Source organism: Neofelis nebulosa, chromosome 6 (assembly GCF_028018385.1).
Source record: "Neofelis nebulosa isolate mNeoNeb1 chromosome 6, mNeoNeb1.pri, whole genome shotgun sequence".
NCBI lineage: Eukaryota > Metazoa > Chordata > Mammalia > Carnivora > Felidae > Neofelis > Neofelis nebulosa.
Window position 1 is genome coordinate 123,171,227 of NC_080787.1, and position 22,421 is coordinate 123,193,647.

Sequence of the window (22,421 nt, forward strand, 5' to 3'; positions counted from 1 at the left end):
CAAATGTCCATCGACGGATGAATGGATAAAGAAAATGTGGTATGTAAATACAATGGAGTATTAGTCGGCAATCAAAAAGAATGAAATCTTGCCATTTGCAACTACGTGGATGGAACTGGAGGGTATTATGCTAAGTGAAATTAGTCAGTCAGAGAAAGACAAAAATCATACGCCTTCACTCACATGAGGAATTGAAGAGACAAACAGATGAACATAAGGGAAGGGAAACAAAAATAATATAAAAACAGGGAGGGGGACAAAACAAAAGAGACTCATAAATATGGAGAACAAACTGAGGGTTACTGGAGGGGGTGTGGGATGGGGGATGGGCTAAATGGGTAAGGGGCACTAAAGAATCTACTCCTGAAATCATTGTTGCACTTTATGCTAATTTGTATGTAAATTTAAAAAAATAAAAAAATAAAACAAGTTTAAAAAAAGAAATTAAATACATATAAAAAAAGAAAATGCATGCTAAAACATAATTGTACCTATTTTTACTAACATTAAAATTACATTTGAAGAAATGATTGCTGTGCTCAGCAAAAATAAATAAATAAATAAATAAATAAATAAATAAATAAATAAAAATAAAGTATACAGGAAAAAAACCTTAATTTTTAAGTGTCACACTCAAATGGATGGCATTTGGTATTTTTATTCCTAGTACCTTTTCAAGGTAGCTATCAAGCATATGTAAATTTCACATGCAGATCATGCTCAAAACCCACATTATTAGTGATGGATGGGGCCTAACTAAGCTTTTTTCACCCTGGTAACAACTACAACTCACTGAGTACATACCACGCACAAGGACCAGTTTAAGCATGTATTAATACATGCACATGTGTTAACTCATTTAACCTTTACGTCAAGTCTATGAGATAAAATTATTTTCCTACTTCACTGATGAAGACACTAAAGCATAAAGTTAAGCATCGTGTCAAGTTCACAGGGCTGGTAAATAGTAAAGCCAGTATCAAAGCCAGAGAGTCTGACTCCAGTCTGTATCCTTCTTCATCGTTATACACCGTAGCGGCCATTGCTGGAAAAGTATGAGTTAGTTTATATTTTCTGTCTACAGAAATGTTTCTGTAAACATTTTTTTCCATGTAAAATGTTACTTTTTCTACTGGTAAAGTTGGAGGCTGTCAAAAAATTTATTCTGAGAGCCGGCTGTAACTGTGAAAACAATTCAAATGAAATACTCCTATCATATTGTGATTTTCCCACTTGTGATCACATAGATTTTCAATATGTAGATGAGATAGCAATGCCTATGGACAATGAGAGATTCAGATAAATTGCACCTTTATACTAAGTTCACATTTCACTACATGATTCAAGCAATCACAGTTTTTGCAAACAAAAAGAACACAACACAAAATGCAATCAGCCGGAAGAGTAGAATAATTATCCTAGTCTTGCAAACATGCTTCCAAAACCATTAGTCCCACAGAATAGTCAGCTGGCTCCCCAACATTCCATTCCTTCTATTTCTACTCACCAATAACAATTCCTTTCAGCTATCCCACCTTCTTCTGGCTTTTCAGATAACTTAGCTACGAGAATATGGAAGAAACTGCACTCGGGTCTCACTGAATATCCCTTGAGTGCATCTATCCTGTGTAAACTACTGAGTGTCCAATATTTCAAAAAGATGGCTTCCAGACAAGCTCTGGACTCTTGGCAAAATGTGATTGTCTAAAAGAGGCTGGTATCTTCAACCTTATGGAGGGAAAACATGAATGGATTTTATTATAACTGAAATGTGAAACAGTCTAACCACCACCATAATTCCATTATAATTTGTTCACATTTTCTAGTACTTAAGGCCTATTTTAATATATGTCTTCAAATTTGATCACAGTATACCTTACCTATCACAACAGTATTATTGGTTACATGTTTACGTAAGCTGGGCCCCTACTGATGCTTAGAAATCCACATGTTAATCTCTTACTGTTTTCTCAGGAGGCCTCCCAAGACAAATATTCTAACCTTCTCGATTTAAGATGCCAACATTTCCCCACCCTCAGCTTATGATCACGCATCTCACTTCAAGAGAATTTCAGTTTCGACACACAACAGCCCACATCTTGCCTTTTTTCCATCCCAAATAACATCCACTCTTTTGGAATTATAAAAATACTCAATGTAAAAGAAAGCAGGAGGGGCGCCTGGGGTGGCTTAGTCGTTTGGGCGTCCAACTTTGGCTCAGGTCATGATCTCCCAGTCTGTGAGTTCGAGCCCCACTGACAGCTCAGAACCTGGAGCCTGCTTTGGATTCTGTGTCTCCCTCTCTCTCTGCCCCTCCCCCACTCATGCTCCCCTCTCTCTCTCTCTCTCTCTCTCTCTCTCTCTCTGAAAAATAAACATTAAAAAAATTTTTTGAAAGAAAGCAGGAGAAGAGAAATATAAAACAAAGAGCAGACGGGACAAGTACAAAACAAATACATATAAATGAAATAAAAGGGAAATATTACAATAGATCCTACAGACATTGAAAGGTTAATAACTTCATGGAGATGCATGGGTGGATCAGTCTGTTAAGCTTCTGACTTTGGCTCAGGTCATGATCTCACAGTTCGTGACTTCCAGCCCCACATCAGGCTCTGCACTGGTGATGCACAGCCTGCTTGGGATTTTCTCTCTCCCTCTCTCTCTCTCTGCCCCTTCCCCACTTGCACTCTCTGTCTCCCTCTCAAAATAAATAAACTTTTTAAAAAAGGCTAATAATATTATGCACACCTAGACATAAACAACTTGGATAATTTAGATGAGAGAAGGGCAAAGTTTTTGAAAGACACAAACCAGTCAAATTTATTAAGAAAAACAAATATTCTGAATAGCCCTATAATCTACTCATGGGTAAAAATCTTCTTACAAAAAAAAAAAAAAAGCTAAGCCAAGGTGCTTCCACTTGGAATTTTGCCAAATATTTATGGAAGAGATAATACAAATCCTTCACAAACTCTTCCAGAAGATAAAGAACAGAAAACACTGCCCAACTCATTTTTTGATGACAGCCTTACCCTGATACCAAAATCAAAGGCATTACAAAAAAAAATGAACAAAGCAGTATTTTTCATGGGCTGAAATGCAAATTTCCTTTATATTGTAGCAAATATAGTGATATATTTTTCAAAGGATAATATATCTGGGCACCTGGCTGGCTCAGTCAGTTGAGCATCTGACTTTGGCTCAGATCATGATCAGGTCATGATGTTTTTGATACGTGAGAGTAAATTTTTCTTTATAAAACAGATGCATTATTAAATTTAAATTTTTTTATTTTTTTAAAAAATTTAAATGTTTATTTTTGAGAGAGAGGGAGACACAGGATCCAAAGCAGGCTCCAGGTTCTGAGCTATCAGCACAGAGTGCAATGCGGGGCTCAAACCCACCGACCATGAGACCATGACCCAAGCTGAAGTCAGTCACTCAACCACCTGAGCCACCCAGGAGCCCCTAATCTAAATTTTTGACATAGAAATACATTCATTTAGGGGCGCCTGGGTGGCTCAGTCGGTTAAGCACCCGACTTGGGCTGATCTCACAGTTTGTGAGTTCGAGCCCCGCATCGGGCTCTGTGCTAACAGCTCAGAGCTTGGAGCCTGCTTCGGATTCTGTGTCTTCCTCTCTCTGCCCCTCCCCTGCTCCTGCTCTGTCTCTCTCTCTCAAAAGTAAAACAAAAACATTAAAAAAAAAAAGGATAACATATCATTAGCACGCAGATTTGGTTCAACATTACAAAATCAATCAATACAATTCATAATATCAAAGTCTAAAAAAGAAAACCATACAATCATCTTAATAAATGCAGAAAAACTATCTGAAACATTCATTCATGGTGAAATCGCTCAGTAAACAGCAGCAGGAGGGCACGCCCTTAACCTTATAAAGAGCATCTGTAGAAAATCCTACAGCAAACATCATACTAAATTCTTCCCCTAAACTTGGGAACAAGTCTTGGGTATAAGGCAAGGATGTCCACACTGCCAGCTTCCAGACAGCCCCACTATTGACTGTCCATTTCTGACAGTTTATCTCTATTTTTTCCCATTCCTAACCATACACATCAAAGTTCTGTCCTTGACATTATACTCCTCTGTCTTTGTATTTCATCCTTTGGGAATCTCGTCTACTCCAAGAGTTTCCAATCATCACCTTCATTCAGTATCACATATCCAAAAGTCTAACTCCACTTGGAAGTCTTAGTGTCCTTTCAAAATGCAATATATCCAAAATTGTATTTACCCTTTGTCTGTCTCCCTGGTTTTCCAGTTTCCCTGATTTTTTTTTTCCATTACACTGCCACTCTCCTATCATCCAGATTCAAAACTGCAATCTTCTTTAACTTCTTCCTCAATTACTCATACCTCCACAGAACCCGTCAGTTCCTTCTTTGAAAAAATAACCCGTCTTTCGCTTCTACTCGATTACAACTTCCTCTAACTCACTTCAGACTATCACCTGCATTATTTCTGTCAAAGTTTTCCTTGAAAATCACTCTCAGTGGATCACTGTGTTTTATTCGATGGTATATGGTAGAATTCTAGAATGTAGATTCAAGTTTTTCTACAATTTAGCCTAACTTGATTTTTCAGTGTCTATCACTAATCCTACCACATGATCTCTACTATCTATTTATTATTCCCCTCAAATTCTGCCCTTTTCCTTTTTCTCCTTTTGTTCACACTCTTCTTCTCTGTCCTCCCTACTCTCTTTACCCCACTGAGAAATCCTCTCCACTAACTCCACCTATTGAAACTGAACTCCATTGAAATGCTTTCTTCCCTTCAAGACTCATGATTCTATCTGCTCTATGAAGTTTTCTTTGATCATTCCAACTGGAAGTGATCATTCCCTCTTAGAATCCTTACTCCTCTTTTGCATTCCCATGTCGCCTGTAATATATTCTAGACATAGAATTATCTTCTCAACCATGTAGTAACTGCCTAAAAATAGAAAGCTAACCTTATCAATCCAGTTATACATCTGTACCTTTAATATAGTTGTGTGCACTGTAAATGGAACAAAAAGAGGGAGAGTGATTATTTTCCCAATTGCTCTCAATTACATTTACATATGGTTAAGATCCATGTGGAATGTGCTTAACCAGATGCTAGGATGAGTTGAGTCTGCATGATCGGCCATCTAGACACATCTGGCACTGAAATCTGGGAACGTTGTTGTGACCTTTTAGCCCCTAAATGGACATGAATCTTATGGAACTGACATCCTCATTTAGAAAAAAGAGTTTATGCATGCAACAGCTCTTTGAAATCCTTTTACACTAAGAAGGCATTCCCCACCTATTTTAAAGAAATAGGACAAAAAAACAAAAACAAAAACAGATCTAAGAGAGAGAAATCGTGTTTCAGAATCTTTTCTAATGTGAATTTATATCCCGAGTGACTTGTATGTTGCAGATGCTTATTAAATATAGGTAATTTTAAAAGGAGCATCCTGCCTTTCCTTTTGCCAATTCTAAATAAGGGGACAATTATGGAAATAAAAGAGAAGAACTCAAGAACCATAACCCAATATTCACATCTTAATGGTATGAGAATAGATTAACTTGGGAGGTGCACAATTATTCCCCAGAAGCACCTTAATTCTTCCTTCAGCTTGTGTTAAGAAAATACATGAACTATAACCAAACACAGTCTTAATGGTGTCGACATTATACAATAAAAAAATGGCATATTGGCAAACCTTAAAAGGATAATTAAGTGAGGCAAGAGAAGAGAAAAAAACCAAAAAAAAATCTGCATCCCTAATTTCCTATCATTCAACTATTCTTGCCAGGAGGAAGAAAAGAAGTAAGGGAGGGAGAAAAAAAAAGAGCTAAAAAGAAACCAAGTCAGTCAAAGAACAGTCAATCTTGAAAATCCTTCATGCATATTGGCTAAACCTAAAAGAGTACGCTCAGTGAAGTTAATGGTTTCCTGACAGTTTGACAAAGGGATTAATGTTATCTGAGTAGGTAATTAAATGGAATAATTATTTGGTACTATTATCCACTTGGAGAAAAAATAAACTGGAGAATGAAATTGACAGTAAAACACCAACCAATTAAGAATCTGATACCAATAATAGCACTTAGAAATTTATTTTCACCAAACCATACTGTGTAGCACTTATGAGATATTTATGGAATTTCCCCAGATCACTATTACTCCCTGGTTTTCACCTTTAAAATTAGAACTGAATGGCACCCGTCACCCCCACTGCCGGTCCCAGTTAGCAAATAGAGCCCAGATGCAACACTGTCACACACCCATGGTAAAGACCGTTCCTCAGCCATTGTCCTATGGTGCCTGATATTCCAGTACTTTTAAAATAAAAATAGGGGGCTTCTGGATGGCTCAGTTGGTTAAACATCTGACTCTTGGTTTGGGCTCAGGTCATGATCTTGTGGTTTGTGAGTTCGAGCCCCGCACAGGTCTCCATACTGGCAGTGTGGAGCCTGCTGGGGATTCTCTCTCCCCCTCTCTCTGCTCCTCCCCTGCTGTGTGCTCTATCTGTCTGTCTCTCTGTCTCAAAAATAAATAAATAAACTTAAAATAAATAGGATTATTGATCACAGTGCACTCTCATTGCCACAGTTGGATGTCACAGCCATTATAAAAATCTAATTGTATGATATATATTGCATATATTATAAATTAACATAAAATACTGGTAAATAAAAGTAGGCTTCAATTAAGTATCATTAATAACGGGCTTTATGAGGACAAGAGGGTTGAGGAGGACACAGAGAACCATGGTTCTGTAAAGATTTTGTAAAAGCTTAAAAATAAAATTTGAAGATGTTTTAATTATGTAAATATAAAAGCTGATTTGCAGAAGTCATTCTTCTTTATATTTACTCAGCTTTAATATTCTGTAAAGTGAAATATGAAGTAATGTTATCCTACATAAATGGGGTTATGTGGATTTCAATCATATTCTAACTCAGCTACCTACATGAAGATCAACTTCAATATGAATTGTCAATGAGGTATTATTTTTGTTTTTATTGTGGATTACTATTATTTTAATCAGGTTTTTAGCTTGTTTTACTTTTTAAAGATAGAATATTACCTGCTACCCTTGAAAATCTGAGTTGATAATTAGACTCCAGCAATCAAGTTAATCCGTGGTTGTGTCCTAAAAATGAAACATGTTCTCACAGGATATAGTTTCTTTTGAACACCGTGCTTTGAAAAAGATTATGAAATACACCATCGAGGTTTCAAAATGCTGTGTGGCAATAGTAAAGTAAGTGAGCATCAGCATCCATTGGCATTTATCAGTTAGCACAACAGCAGGAATCCTGACTGCCACTTTAAAACTAACCTCCTTAAAAAGCTAGCTGCGATAATCTGCAAGATTGCTCTGACCTCGTGTTAAAAAACGTGATTACACAGATGTTAAATTGGTTCTTAAGCATTGCCAGTCTTTTTTCTCTCTCTTGAATAAAATCTCTGCAACAGAAAAGAGCTTCGACCGGCACTGTGTTAAACAGGATGAAGTGAAAACCCTCCTGGGTGTAATAAAAGATATGAATAAACCCGGCCCAGCCTGGAGAACTGAATGTAAGCACAGCTGCAAGGGAACCTTGAGAAAAATGTTACCATCTGTCATCATTTTCTTCAACAGGTGCTTGTAGTTTTTCCTCTTTTTGGAAATCTCAAAAGCCTTGTTACTTCAAACATTTCTGTTTGTAACATCAGCTTCTATAATAAGTGTTATGGTGGTTCAATAATATTGATAGTATAATAATAAATATTTTTGTGTTAAAGAGAATCTTTGATCCTAAAAAAAAAATCCCAAACTGGATAAACAAACTATACAAACATAATCTTCAGATTTCAGTGTAAGCTGGTTTTAAGAAGTCATTTCTTCACTAACCTTAGAAATTGGAGAGGAAGGTCAAAACAGAAGGGGCGTGCCTTCTAGAAACCACTTCAGATAAAATTGAAACTCCTTACATCTAATAAGAGATCTGTGAATAGCTACTGGAATGCCAAAATAGGAACCCTGTTAGCTTGTGTTCCAATGAGGGGCCCACCTGAGTAATCTGTCAGTCCTTTAAGTGCCACCTTCTGAAAATACACATCCTGCATTTTCCCCTATAGCCAATCACCTCAGTTCAGTTTTCATGTAGAGTAATTTAATACTTTGCTATAGTTATAGAATTATCAGAGATAGAGTGCAAAATTAACATTTTGACTCTTTAGGTCTAACAATAAACTTCAATGGAAAAAACAATTTCAGATTTTATCATAGAAATAAACTGTATTTTACCATCATTTCATCTTATTCCACTATCTTAATTTTCTAAAAGTTTACATGACTTCTTTTAACTATGACCAGTGAATGCAAGTATATAAATTTTGAGAAGAAAACTCCCTTCCTTCCTTCCTTCCTTCCTTCCTTCCTTCCTTCCTTCCTTCCTTCCTTCCTTCCTTCCTTTCTCTCTCACTCCCTCCTTCCCACTTCTCCTTTCTTCCAACACATATTTCATTGAGCAGCTAGTATTCCTAAGCTTCTGTTGCAGGGCTGAGGGCACAGGACTATACAGGATAGCAGACAAAGTCCACACTATAATGAAACTTATAGTTTAGTTTGGGGTTGGAGGAGGCAAACAATTTTTTAAAAAATTTAATAATAATATAATCAACATGCTTAGATAATAAATACTTAGAGGACAATAAAACAGATTGTAGAGAAGGATTGGAAAGCCTTCAGGTTGAGTTATCAGAAAAGTCACCCCTGAGGCTATGATATTTACTCTGAGAAATTGACTACAATTAGGAGCCAGCCATGAGAAGTATGGATGAAGTAGATTCCAGGAAGAGAGAGCAGTTATTGGAAAGGACTTGAATGGGGCTGGTTATCCATTTTGATGAAGCAAATAAAAGCCAGGATGGTCGAACTGTATAGCGCCCAAGAGAGAGGTCAACAGGAATCAAATGAGGCCCCGGACATCGTAATACCTTATTGGTTAGTGTAGGAAGTTCAAATTTAATACTAAGCTTATATAAAAGTCATCCCAGCTTTAAGCAGCAAGTGATATATTCTGATTGACATGAAAAGTGTGTGTGTGTGTGTGTGTGTGTGTGTGTGTGTGTGTGTGTATTGCTGTGGCTACCATGTTGAGGATGCTAAGAAGTAAGAGTGGTGGTCAGAAGACAGGAGTCATGCAGTGGTCCCAGTGGTCTGTGCAAATAGTGCAAATAGTAAAACTGAAGGGAAATTGGCAGTTTTAGATTGAGCTTGGAGGAAAAGTCAACAGAACCTGAAGATGTGTTTCATACATGGGGTGAAGCAAAGAGAAGAAAAAAGGATGACTACTAATTTTCGACAGGAGCTACCAGGAGGTGCCATTTACTGAGATTGAGAAGGCTGGGAAAGAAACAGGTTGAGGGTGAATAAGATTAAATTTGAGAGGCCTACCTCGATATCCCAGTGGGAAGGTCTGGAGACAGAGAACATGCAGACTGGTACGAGAGAAACCAAAATAATGCAGCCACCAAGTTTCAAAAATTCACCAACTTCACATTCAGCCTCCCTCATGAAGCCCTCCATATTCTTCTGAGTTATATACAAATCACGAAGCATTCTTTTTCTTTCTTTTTTTTTTCAGATTTCAAATACACATCCACTAATACACATTCACTAAACATAAATCAAATATAGTGAAATACATAGTAGGGAGAGAAATGAAATTCTCTCAGACACTGTAACGACCTAGGGCCCACCCACCCATGGAGACAGGACAACTCCTGAGACAGGTTAAAAAACAACATCGACACTTTCCAATATAGTTGCTAATATCTTCTCTCCTACTAAGTTCTTGAATAACCTAAAAGCATGAATGCAGAATAAAGTTATTTTCAGCATCTCATTAAAGCTGGAGGAAATCTGAGGGACACCTGATCCTAGTTCCCACCAGAGGAGGATTTCTCTCAGAAACATTTTTTTTTAATTTTTTTAATGTTTGCTTATTCTTAAGAGAGAGAGAGAGACAGAGTGTGAGTGGGGGAAGAGCAGAGAGAGAGGGAGACACAGAATCTGAAGCAGGATCCAGGCTCTGAGCTGTCAGCAAAGAGCCCGACGCGGGGCTTGAACTCACAAACCACGAGATCGTGACCTGAGCTGAAGTCAGACGCTTAACTGACTGAGCCACCCAGGTGCTCCTCTCTCAGAAATATTTTTAAAGAGATGATTACACAGTATTTAATACCTGCAGTGACAAGCTCATGAATTTAGAACTTCACAAGGCAGTCTGTTCAATTTTAAGACCTCCCACTGTCAGAAATATATTTGTTATATTGGCTAAAATCTTTTACTCTTTAATGTGTATTAATTGGGTCTTTTTTCTTCCTTCTGGAGCCTAACACGGAGCATCTAATCCCTATTTCTTGCGGAAGACTGTCCACTATTTCAAAAACAACGATCACGTCTTTTCTAATCATTTTATTCTCCAGGCACAACACTGACAACTGTTTCCCATTGCCCAGGTAACCCCGATTTCCAGAGATTTCAACCATGTTTGTAATCCTCTTTTAGAATCTTTTTAAAAATGTTATTCTAGAACCTATCTTCTGATGCGATTAGCCTTGTACAGAGTACTATGTCAATATCACTTTCCTTGATGTAAACAGCAGAGTTTATAGGCTAATATTGCATCTGTGTGTATAGCAAACATATGTTTTGAGTTAAAATGAGCTAATAGTTAGACCTTTTCCATATGAATTCCAATTAAATTCAACTTTATACATTTTTTAACCAAGTGTTTAATTCTATTTGTATTCTCAGTGAACTTTTAACTTTTAGTTTCCTCTTATTATTTTAATATATACTACCTTTGAGTCTTTATCCTGTAGTCTAATGTAGACAGTCTGTTATCAACACATTTGGGGTATGAATGTTTAAATATTTATGATTATAATGAATTCAACTTTATGAGTCCATCCTATACAAGAAATCATGAGAAACCTTGCTAATTACCTTATCATCATTCAGATGCACCATTTATTTAATACTCTAACTCCACATCCAGCAAATCAAATGCAAGAGAAAATGCATTCTTGTCAGTATAATCTGTGTTTTTTGAAACCAGGCTGGTCTCTGGTCATTAATGGTTGCAGAGTATTCACAAATCAATTGCTTAAAGTTTGTCCTCAAATTTTCTTAAAAATTGCTATCGATATTCCCCATCTTTACACTTAGCAGATACCTTTTCCCCACGTTGAAAAGCTGCCATATTTGTCTCCGTGTCATCTTCTGACAATTCTGACATTTCACTGACGGCTTGATTGATTATAATAATATGCTGTATTTAGTACACACTTTCAATGTGCCACATACTTTGTGTAAGAGCTTTACATGCCTATTTCATTTAATCCTCACCCAAAGCCCGTGCTTTCGATATCAAAAGTCCCTTCTTCATAAAGGAAACTGTCATTTAGAAAGGTGAAGAAGTTTGCGAAGGACCACGCATCCAAAAGGTAGCAAGCAGTGCCGGGATTCACACCAAGGATTCCTGCTTTTAGGTGTTCAGCAGTTATTCAGCAGGGATTTCTTTACAACCTGCCAAGTACATGGAGTTGGTCTTGGTACCTCAGGAAGATGTGGCAACACTGACAGTCGTCGACTTGTAAATGTTCCATCCATACCCTAATAAAATACTAATTATCTACCACTCCTGCTACCTTTTCTCCCTCTCCCTTCTGTGGTGATGGCTTGAGGGCATTTCACTGCTTATTAGTAACCTTAGAGAATGGAGCTTTGAAGGAAGGGAACGTACATATCTATTTACATAACTGGAAAGACACTTGAGAGTTTTCCAATTACAGAGGGAGTCCATTGTGTTACTGTTAATTCTAATAAAAAGATTTTAAAGCAGAACATGTCCCTCGCCTTAAATACAGGCTGAGAATTATCTGGAACTTTCATTTATTAATGCTCCTTTGATGCCCTGTAACCATATATAACTTATAAATTTTAGACTCTGTGTGGGCAGATATTCTTGTTGCCTAGAAATATGGCAGCTAGTACCAACTGGCAAAAGGTGTGTAGAAATGATAGAGGGGTATGAGGAGGAGACAGATTTCTGGTTCAGCACATGTTGAAATATACCACTACCCACAGTCCTTCCACTGCTACTCTTGTTTTAACATGTAAGTTTGAAAATATACTTAGAATTGTCAATAGCTTTGCTAAACTCATCTCAGAAGTGTTTCCATTTTAGGGAAATCCACTTTATTCTTCTATTTTATAAAATAATTGTCAGTATCCAAACATATGCTAGCCTTTGCTTCAAAAAGCACACTTCAAAGGCACTGTGAATTATGTTGCATGGAATTCTCCTTTGTATCCCCCTGCCCAATGCCTGGAATCTTCGAAGCTTCTGTAGGTCTACCACAAAGGAGTAGCCTGATTTCTATCAAAGAGCCGGACCACATAAGATCAGTAGTTCCTGAACATGCCTGCTGCTCGTAATCACCTGGGAAACTTTAAAATTTATTAATGTCTATGTCCACCTCCTCAGATTGTGATTTAATTGGTATGGAAGAGGGAGGGCAGTTACCTGGATGTTGGGATTTTTTAACAGCCCCCAAGTGATGCTAATATGCAGAGAAGTTTGGGAACTTCTGGCATCAGAAGTATCTTTCCCAGTGCCCGGTTCTCTGTTGGCTCCACTGCTCATCACTGGGCTATAATCTGCCACAGCATGAATCCATTTTGGCCCTGGTTGTCCGAAGTACCAGCAGGCCTAGCTTCTACCCATGAGTTTCCTTGTATGAGTGAGTTTCAGTGCGTGAAATTTGCAGCGGAAAAAAGGGCAGCAATGTAGTTTTATTTAACAAACTGAGATTTCAGAGTTTTAGTTTAAAAATTGCCTAAAAGATAGAAATCTTCCACAGGCACATGTGGTTTTGCTGATCTAGCTTCTCCAAGTTCTTTGGGTGTCCAGTGTTATTGCAGATAAGAAAGAACAGAGGATAAGCGAAAAACATTCGCACCTAGAATTAAGAAAGAAACTCCTATAAAATCACCAAGTCTCTAGATCAAAGCTTGAGAGACTCTAGTTGAGCTTACTAAACATCTGTGTAGCAATGCCACAGAAATAGAAAAGAGAGCTTGTGTGGTTCAGACATTTGTTAAAACATTAATTATATTTCTTCCAGGTAGGCAGTTTCCTATATTCGAGGTCTACTAACTTCTTTGATGCGCATGCCAGATCATCTTCTTCATGGTATATAGTATTTTGAGTTGTAAACACTATGATTAATCTCCAAAGGCCACCTTTAAGACCTGGGACATTTGTTTTCCTTCATGTCTTGATTATAAGCATCCTTATCTGAAATAACCACATGGTTACTCCTTATCACATCGCCCTATTTTAATTCTCAACATTTCCTTGTATTTTTATTTGTTTATGTACCTGCTTATCCCCCACCAAAATGTGAGCTCCGTGATGTCACTGCCTTCATCTCACTTAATGTTATACCCTTATGACCATTCATTGGTTAAATGAGTGAACGAACATCCCAATATTCACTGCCTCACTGTGATGTGAGAGTCAAGTGATCCCCCTACTGTGTGACCTGGAGCCCCAAGTTTATGCATCTACAAAATGGGAGAAATAAGACATTGTTCTCACAGGGGTATCGTGAAAATTGCAGAAGATCACACACTTTAAGGACTTATCAAAATGTAGGGCATATATGAAGAACTCAGTAATGAAAAATCATATCATAGAAATGAATATCTATGACATTTATAGTGGAACAAAAGTAAGAGAAATACTCGGATTTTGTCTTGCCAATCTGTTTTAACATGTATTTCATTACACATGTTCTTTCAGTATTAAGGAAGAAAACTGGGATATGTATTTTTTAAGTTTATTTTTGAGGGGGGCGGGGGAGAAGATACACACACAAGCAGGAGAGGGGCCAAAAGAGAGGGAGAAAGAATCCCAAGCAGGCTCCATGCTGTTAACACAGAGCTGGACACGGGGGCTTGATCCCATGAACCATGAGATCATGACCTGAGCAGAAACCTGAGTTGGACGCTTAATGACTGAGCCACCCAGGTGCCCCTGGAATATGTTTTTATGTATGCAACTGCTTACTTGAAGGAGAAGACAGAACAGAAAACCAGGACTCAGAGGAAATAAATCCAGGCTGCTGATCTACATGGCCTCCAACAAGCCATTTAAGAGGTACCTAACACTCACAGTAAAAACACAGCTCCTCACCTGTAAAAATTGGTGTAGGGAAAGTTTGGAAATTTGAGGGGAATCAACTGAACTCCGAGCTCTTTTTAAATCTGTTTATTTTTTAGTAATCTCTGCAGCCAATGTGGAGCTCAAAATCACAACCCTGAGATCAAGCGTCCTATGTTCTTCTGACTGAGCCAACTAGGCACCCTTGAACTCTGAACTCTTAAGAACAGCAATACACAAAACATCAACACTTAACTCATAAAAGCAATAACTGTTTAAAGATTTTCTCATAATTTTTGGCTACAGGAGATGAATAGGAAAGGCCTCAATAGCAGATTAAATCTGGTCTATACATTATTTGCATAGCCCTCGATATATAATTCCAACTTTACAGTTAAGAAAATTACCCATTTGAAGTTACTTTTATAGAATTTTCTGCTTATGTGCTATATGCTATCCTTATGAGCATCATTTTTTTTTTTTAATTTGGAAGACAGATTGGGAAGACGTTTCCTGGAAAAATAACTTTCTATTTAAAAGTTTTACACTAGTTATCTTTTTAAGTTACAATAAACAGCCTTGTGGGGCATCTATATGCACTTTTTTTTTACATATGGATCAAACATTTTCAAAAACATGATGATGTATAATGAATTCATTCCTTTTGCCAGCAACTTAATTGTAAGAGGTCTGTATTACAAAAAACAAACACACAAACAAAAACAAATCAATAAGCCACCATTCACTTTCTTTGAAGTGGACTCTGCCTTCCCTTCCAAGAGTCCAGAAATATGCCATTGGTTGCTTGAAGCCTTGAACACTGTTGGTCAGTTCAGGTGCATTGTACCCTTGGTTCTTAGGTCTGCCCTGTATCCTCAGGCTGGCATTATGAAATCATCTGCTCTGCCAGGGAGAACCACACAGCTAAAGAGGATCATCTTGTGTGAAGCATTACGTTCGTGCATGTGTCCTTATTACTAATGCACAAAGCACGAAGCTTGGAGACATCCCCTCGTCATCTGGAAATTGGGGTGTGTGTGTGGGGGGGGGCATAATCTGAAGACTTATAAATATCTCTTAACAAAGCCCCAGCTGAGCTGTGTCAGGATTGTACACTCTCTTCATCTTTCCCTTACAGCTTTTCAATTTGCTTTCCAAACATTTCTTTGTTGCCGTTGGCTGGGGCGCACTTAAAAGCAGCACATCGTTAACCACAAAGAATGCTCACTGTTTTCTGTGATTTCAAATCACAGCACAATTTCCAAGCACTTCCTCAGCGAGCAGCCCAGCAGCAATTACCCTGCTGCTGAAGACTTACTTGTCAGCACAGAAATGTTTCAGTTTTAGAGACAGCCAACACCACAAGGCTGTAACAAATGATGACATATGCTCCAGCTTCCATTCACTAGCGATTTCTACCCCCAAAGGAAGAGTGAATCAATTTTTGTGCAAATTCAACAGGCACATCCGACAATGCTGCCCTCTTCTCTTAACTCACACAAACTAGGCATTCATCAACCCGGATTACTTGCCTCCAATAGGGACTCAGTTGCTAAGTGGTTCGGGTGGGGGTGGGATTGCACTGTGTCAAAAAGGGGCAAAGTACAGGGAAAGGACATGAATCCATCAGGGAAGTGAGAGTTGAGTTCATTCATTGAGACAAAATAGTGAGGTTTTCAAAAGCCAATGCAAGAGGAAAGACTGCTTCCCACCCCCTCCCCAGGCAATCCTGTGAAAGACAGTGCAGAAACCCACGGCAGCATCCCAGGGGTCACATCTCCCCAAGAGCAAGCAGCTCTCCAACAGTGTATCTGATGGAGACAGGCTCCACTTCCCAAACACATTTTTCTCTCTCATTTGATGGTACCTGGTTATATAACATGTGAGGAACTCTCTCCAGACTGGGCAGGTGGGTTACAAAATGGACAGGGCAAGTTTCCATAATGCCTCATCTCTGGGCCTATAGGTTTTAAAGGTGGCCAAACCTACTGGCCTGAGGCGAGGAAACCAAAATTTGATTTTTCACTGCACAGGACTACAACAAATGTCACACTGCCCTCTGGAGGTATTCTCATTGGGTCCAACCCTGAATTAGTGATTGGCAACCACTGAAAATTATGGGTTGTAGAGGTTCACAGGTCTTTTTTGGCAGGGGAGTATGGAGAAGGAAAATTAAGTGTTCCCTCACTCCTTGTGAGTGGTGTGAAAGACTACAAGGGAAAAAGGTGAATAAGTCAATATCGCCTCCCAGTCTCAGCAGCATCAAGAGAGATTAGACACATACAGACTCTCAAAAGTGGTGGTAAGAGAGAGACTGTGACTAGTCAGTGGGGATGGGTGTGGAAGGAGGTATTTTGCAAAGATGACCTCACCTGTATATTCCGTTCCCCTGTGAGCTCCTTATGATGTGATACTGAGGTGGAGTCTATCTTCCCTCCTGAATCGGTGGGATAGGGCCACAACAGAAGATGACTCAAAGGCTAAGTTACAAAAGCCTATCCAGTTTCTACCTGGGCCTCTCGGGATATTCAGCCTTAGGACCCAGCCACTCCACTGTGAGGAATCTGAATAGCTGCATGGAGTGGCCACTCTCCCACCACCATGGCACCTGCTGAGATCCCCAGCTAAGAGCCAAAGGCAGCTGGCATCAGACAAGTGACTGAGGGAGCCTCCTGATGACTCCAACCACTCACTTTGGAGTTGGCATCAAGTAAAATAGAGATCTGTCCCCACTTAGCTCCTCCTCAAATTGCAGATGTGTGAAAAACGAAGGGTCACTGTATTGAGCCACTATGTCTTGGGGTGGTTTGTTACACAATAGGCAACCAAAAAAAAAAAAAAAAAAAAAAAGGCAAGGTCCCCTCTGACACGGGACATTTCTTGGCACAAAATAAGCTGGGCCTGAAGAGAAATGGGACCTTGCCTCTCTGCCTTTCATGGCTTTTCATAATCTGGGTTGATTCTTCACCAATCTTAGCTTTTTTCCCTCTTGACCCCAGATTAAGTCAAGCTCTATCTCAGCTAGAATTGTGTGTACATGCGTGCTCTATGTGGTGCTTTGCACAACATGGAATTGTGGCCAGTATTTAGTGATCAGATTTACACACATCTACATTTCTGTCTTCCCCCCCAAAAAGCAAAAACAGAAGATCTGCCAATACTTGATTTGCATACCCACATAACAGTAATTTGGTCACAAAAACTCTTTTTGTCCTCAATCCTCTGTCCTGTCTGTTGCATTAGATCAAGCCCGTCACTTTGTTATACTTGCTGTCTGACCTCTATAGGCATTTGGGTTTGTGGCATCTATTTTAACCAACAATTCTTTACTGGTTGGCTGGAATGAATTCTCACACAGTTATCCAGGAGTTCATATCCTATTGAAAAGAAAAGCTTAAGGGGCGCCTGGGTGGCGCAGTCGGTTAAGCGTCCGACTTCAGCCAGGTCACGATCTCGCGGTCTGTGAGTTCGAGCCCCGCGTCAAGCTCTGGGCTGATGGCTCGGAGCCTGGAGCCTGTTTCTGATTCTGTGTCTCCCTCTCTCTCTGCCCCTCCCCCGTTCATGCTCTGTCTCTCTCTGTCCCAAAAATAAATAAAAAAAAAAAAAAAAAAAAAAAAAACGTTGAGAAAAAAAAGAAAAGAAAAGCTTAAGATAATCAGCAAAATAGAAGTCAGAATAATAAAAAATATATATACATAAGGTCAAGTTTTTGAAAGTTAAATATATGAAAATGTATTTCATAAAATATATTAAAAAATATATTTCATAAACTATATGAAAAAAAGCCACAAGGGGAGGTGACTGGGATGTCACCTTGGGTTATTACCATACAGCTTCATGCCATCTGTAACCATCAGCAGCAGCTACATATACATTAGAGCCCAGAAGCCAATGAATGCTCTGTCTTGCAAAGTTTGTTCGCACTGGAAGCAAAATTACCTGAAATCCAAAGTCTACTAACTGAATCGAATACACTGTTTAAGAACCCTATTTACCTTTTGGTATAGGTGCTGAGGAGGGCCTTACTACACCACACCACTGTATAAAGACTCTCAAGGTGATAGTTTCTAGAGAGAAGATTTGATTTCAAGTTTTGGAAAATCACCTAACCTGGATGACCCAGCTGGAACTGATACATTTCATTTTATTTTCAGTGTTTGGTGTCTTTCATTTAATTAAAGAGGTTGTTAATAAATTTTTTCCCATATAACTGACTAGCATAATTTTTACTGTATTTTATATGTCCTGTAATGAGTGGGATTAAGGAAATGGACCAGTAAAGGATGTCAGTCCACTAAGAAAATAATTACCATTTGTATATGGAAATAAGAATTTTATCTCCTGAGGAATAAAACTGAAAAGGAATATCCTATTGCTTTCTCATTAACTATGTTGGAGAAGTGACCATTTTCTAAGGTTTATCTCATAGGGATCGGTATTCACTGATTATTTTAAGAAAAGTTCCACGGTTCAAAGTCAACCCAAAGAGCACTTAGTTAATTCTCATGCAGTCTTTATGAGAATCACCAGCAATGTGAAAACACTCTGTAGTTTAACGAAGTCTGTTTTTGTGGTGGGCCAGTTATGGCATGTTGAAACACTACTCTAGCTTGGTCTTTCATTTGATATCAAATTGGATGGGCTTTCTAGAAACGCTACTCTCTGGCGGGAAACAATATCAAGTTATCCTTTAAAGTATACCCTGTTTAGGGGTGCCTGGGTGCCTCAGTCAGTTAAGCGTCCGACTTCAGCTCAGGTCATGCTCTTTTGGGGTTCCTGGGTTCGAACCCCAGGTCAGGCTCTGCGCTGACAGCTCAGAGCCTGGAGCCTGCTTCAGATTCTGTCTCCCTCTCTCTCTGCCCCTCCCCCACTTACACTCTGTGTGTCTCTCTCTCTCCTCTCTCTCAAAAATAAACATTATAAAGTATACCCTGTTTTATGATATTACCATAGTAAGATTTTCCATGTCCCTTTCAACAAAACATGCAAGGATAGTTAAGAGGCATAGTACCCTCCCCACCCAAAACAACCAAACAAACACAAAGACTTGGCTCACACAGATATTTAAACAAGGTATTTTCTACTTCATATCAGAAGAGAGTTACGTTATTCAGCTAGTGAGGCCTGTGTTTGGGGTCAAATTCATGGTTTACAAATTCAATGTCTGAGATGCCGCTGCAGGAAGAAATTTATACATCAGTGACCTCAACAAAGTGCAATCCTCATAAAACTCAATTTTATTGGAGCTGTGGAACACTTATTTTGGGAGGAAAGGACTAATTTATGAAAAACCAGACAACAGGATGGTTTTGAACTTGTTATTACTATCATTTTCTTTATTTCTACCCAGAGTTAATAGCTCAGTGCCAGAATTAGGGTTAAAATTGGATGGCTTCTCAGCCAGAAAGTTGTGGAAATCAAACTTAGAAGTCAGGAATAAAATTACTGAGAAATGCACTTTGAAATCGATCGGGCGCTTTGATTTTAATATCATCAAAACCTTAACACAATGCCAGAACAGCAAGGAGTTTTCATTTGGAAGAAGAGACTTTTAGCAAAGGGCAGTATTTTTGGATGAACTTTTATAAGTAACAGAGTATACTCACCATGATGTTATGTAACTGTGGAAAAGTGTCCAAATGTTGTCAAGATCAGATAAACAAAGATGTCCAGAAGACCTAACCACCTAATCATTATGGTTACTTCACAATTCTTTTTTCCTCCCTCCTATGCATGAAGTTATCTATGAACAGGCAACATATCTACTCTGACTCTTTCAAAGCAAATCAGCAGCTGTCAAATCAACTTTGTTGGTTATTACAGTAAGCGAAAAGTTTCTCCACTTAATAGAGGATTTTGCCGGGGAAACTAAAGATTTTGCAGGTCTCTGAATGGGGCATCCTAACGGGCTCCCAGAAGAGCAAAGTTCCTAAAAGATTCTTAGTGGGGGGCCTTTCATTCATCTCTCAGATAAGGCAGCTGACCCCAGCTCCGTGCCTGGGACCCTAGAATAGCTATGATTTGGGAAGTTCTGGGATCCTGGTCCCAGGCAGCAAGACAGCAAAGTGCTATAAAGCTCACAGGTCCCTCCAACCCTGAGAGCCGTCCTGCTAGAGCCCCAAAGGGTCGTTCTCCTTTCCCATTAGAGGTGAATAGGGATGCATGGCAGGTGTGTATGCAGGGGATCTATTAAATGGGGTGCTGGGGACAGGAGAGTGTTCAGAGACAAGCTGCCCGAGGTCACCCGTGCTCAGCTTCCCGGGGCGAAAACTCGGGGCCAGGCGGCGGAAGCAGGGAGCCCAGCCGCAGGCGCCTTCGGCTCCGGGGGTGCGGGAGCTGACCGTCCAGGGGAGCGCGTGCCGGGCGGGGGCTGCGGGGGAGGGGGGGCGGTGGCGTCCAGCCTCCGCCGCAGGGGTCACCGGGTGGCCCCCGGGACGCCAGTACTCGCGCCTGCCCCGAGGGCGGGACGGGACGGGGCTCGGTGGGGACGCGCTTACCTGCAGGTAGGGCCGCCCGTGGGCCACTCCGCCCACGACGATGTCCGCCGAGGCCATGGCCCCGGTGGGCGAGAAGCCGAAGCCCACGTAGCCGGCGGTGCGCACCTCGAGGCGGAAGGCGAGCCCGCCGCCCCGCGGGCCCCAGCTCAGCCAGTACTTGCCCTCGGAGTCGAGGAGGGTGCGGTGCGGGAGGGCTCGGCCCGAGCCCCCCGCCGCCGCCGCCGCCGCCGCGCCGGGGAGCAGCCCCCACAACAGGAGCAGCGGCCAGCGGCACATCCTCGGGCGCCTCCTGCCCGCCGGCACCTGGGTCGCGCAGACTGGCGGAGCGAGGAGGCGGCTCGAGGGGCGGCGGCCGCGCGCGGGAGGCCTGGGCCCGCCCCCTCGGCCCACCGCGCGCCCGCCCGCCGGGAGGGGCCCCACCCACTCCCACTCCCCCTCCCCGCCGTGGGCGACCCCCGGCCCGTCGGGCTGGCGGCCCATCCACCTGCCGCCCCGCACCCGGGGCTTGGTCCCCGGGGTCTAGGTTCCGTGGGGAGGGAAGAGGGGGGCGTCCTGGATAGAGGAGGCAGAGGAAAGGGGGCTGGGACCCAGGGGAAAGGAGAGGGCAGGCTGGTTCTGGGAGACCGTGGGCGCTGGCTGGGACCGTAGGGCGCGGGGCAGGGGCGGGGGGGGGGGGGCGGTGAGGGGGTGGAGGAGGAGGGGCGGGGGTGAATCCCTGGGAAAAGGAGAAATTGGTGAGGGAGGGCAAATTTAATCTGTCAGAGAAGGGGAGGAGTTGAGGGATCAAAAGGGATAATCCTGGGTTTGATGGAGGGAAAATGAGGGAAAGTCCCAGCCAGAGCAACTCTTTTAACATTCCTGTATCCATTGCAGTTGCTTTTCCGAAGCCATTGTACTCAGGGATCCCCCTACCCCACAGAGGAACACCGTTCATCTCTCCCAGGACATTTCTCTCACCCTTTCACCCTGTGGGAGTCCCAAGGTTGGGGAAGTCTTGCTCGTGATGGCAGGAGTCGGCTCTCTGATGCTTGCCTTCCGCCTGGGTTTGGTGTAGTTTGGTTTTGATGGGACAACTACTGGCAAACTACTTTGCTATCGGGGCGCCTGGGTGGCTCAGTCGGTTGAGCGGCCGACTTCGGCTCAGGTCATGATCTTGCCCTCTGTGAGCTCTGTGAGTACGAACCCCGCGTCGGGCTCTGTGCTGACCTGCTCAGAGCCTGGAGCCTGTTTCGGATTCTGTGTTTCCCTCTCTCTCTGACCCTCCCCCGTTCATGCTCTGTCTCTCTCTGTCTCAAAAATAAATAAACGTTAAAAAAATAAAATAAAATAAAATAAAAACTACTTTGCTATCAGTGGGGTAGGTCAGGGATAAAGTATCACTTAGAAGATACACTATAATTTGAAATCTTCTTTTCCTGCTATTTCAAGTTTTGATCGTAGTCCTGTTCAGCAAAACGTGTTTTCGCCTCTACCTATGACCACATCACTCCTGTCTTCAGAACGCTGATTACTCCATGTGGCAACTGTACATTACCTTCTTTATTTAGTCATTTATTTATATTCTGTCATGTTTCAAAAAAAAGAAGTTTTAAGGTGGCTTACAACTACACAATGTAAAATAGAAAATCAAATACTAGGGGATATCAGATGAAAATAGGTGTAAGAAGAATACTATAAATATGTACTATTAACTC

The 22,421-nt window shown here is 40.8% G+C and overlaps 1 protein-coding gene across 1 annotated transcript in view; it reads right to left on the reverse strand.

The window, feature by feature from the left end:
• The window catches only part of MOXD1 (monooxygenase DBH like 1), a 90,812-nt gene extending 69,749 nt beyond the window's left edge, over positions 1-21,063 (reverse strand). Inside the window, exon 1 of the mRNA XM_058735296.1 lies at positions 20,728-21,063. Coding sequence (XP_058591279.1) covers positions 20,728-21,003 — 276 coding nt within the window. The 5' untranslated portion in view covers positions 21,004-21,063. The remainder of the gene's footprint in view (positions 1-20,727) is intronic.
• Positions 21,064-22,421: the final 1,358 nt, after the last annotated feature.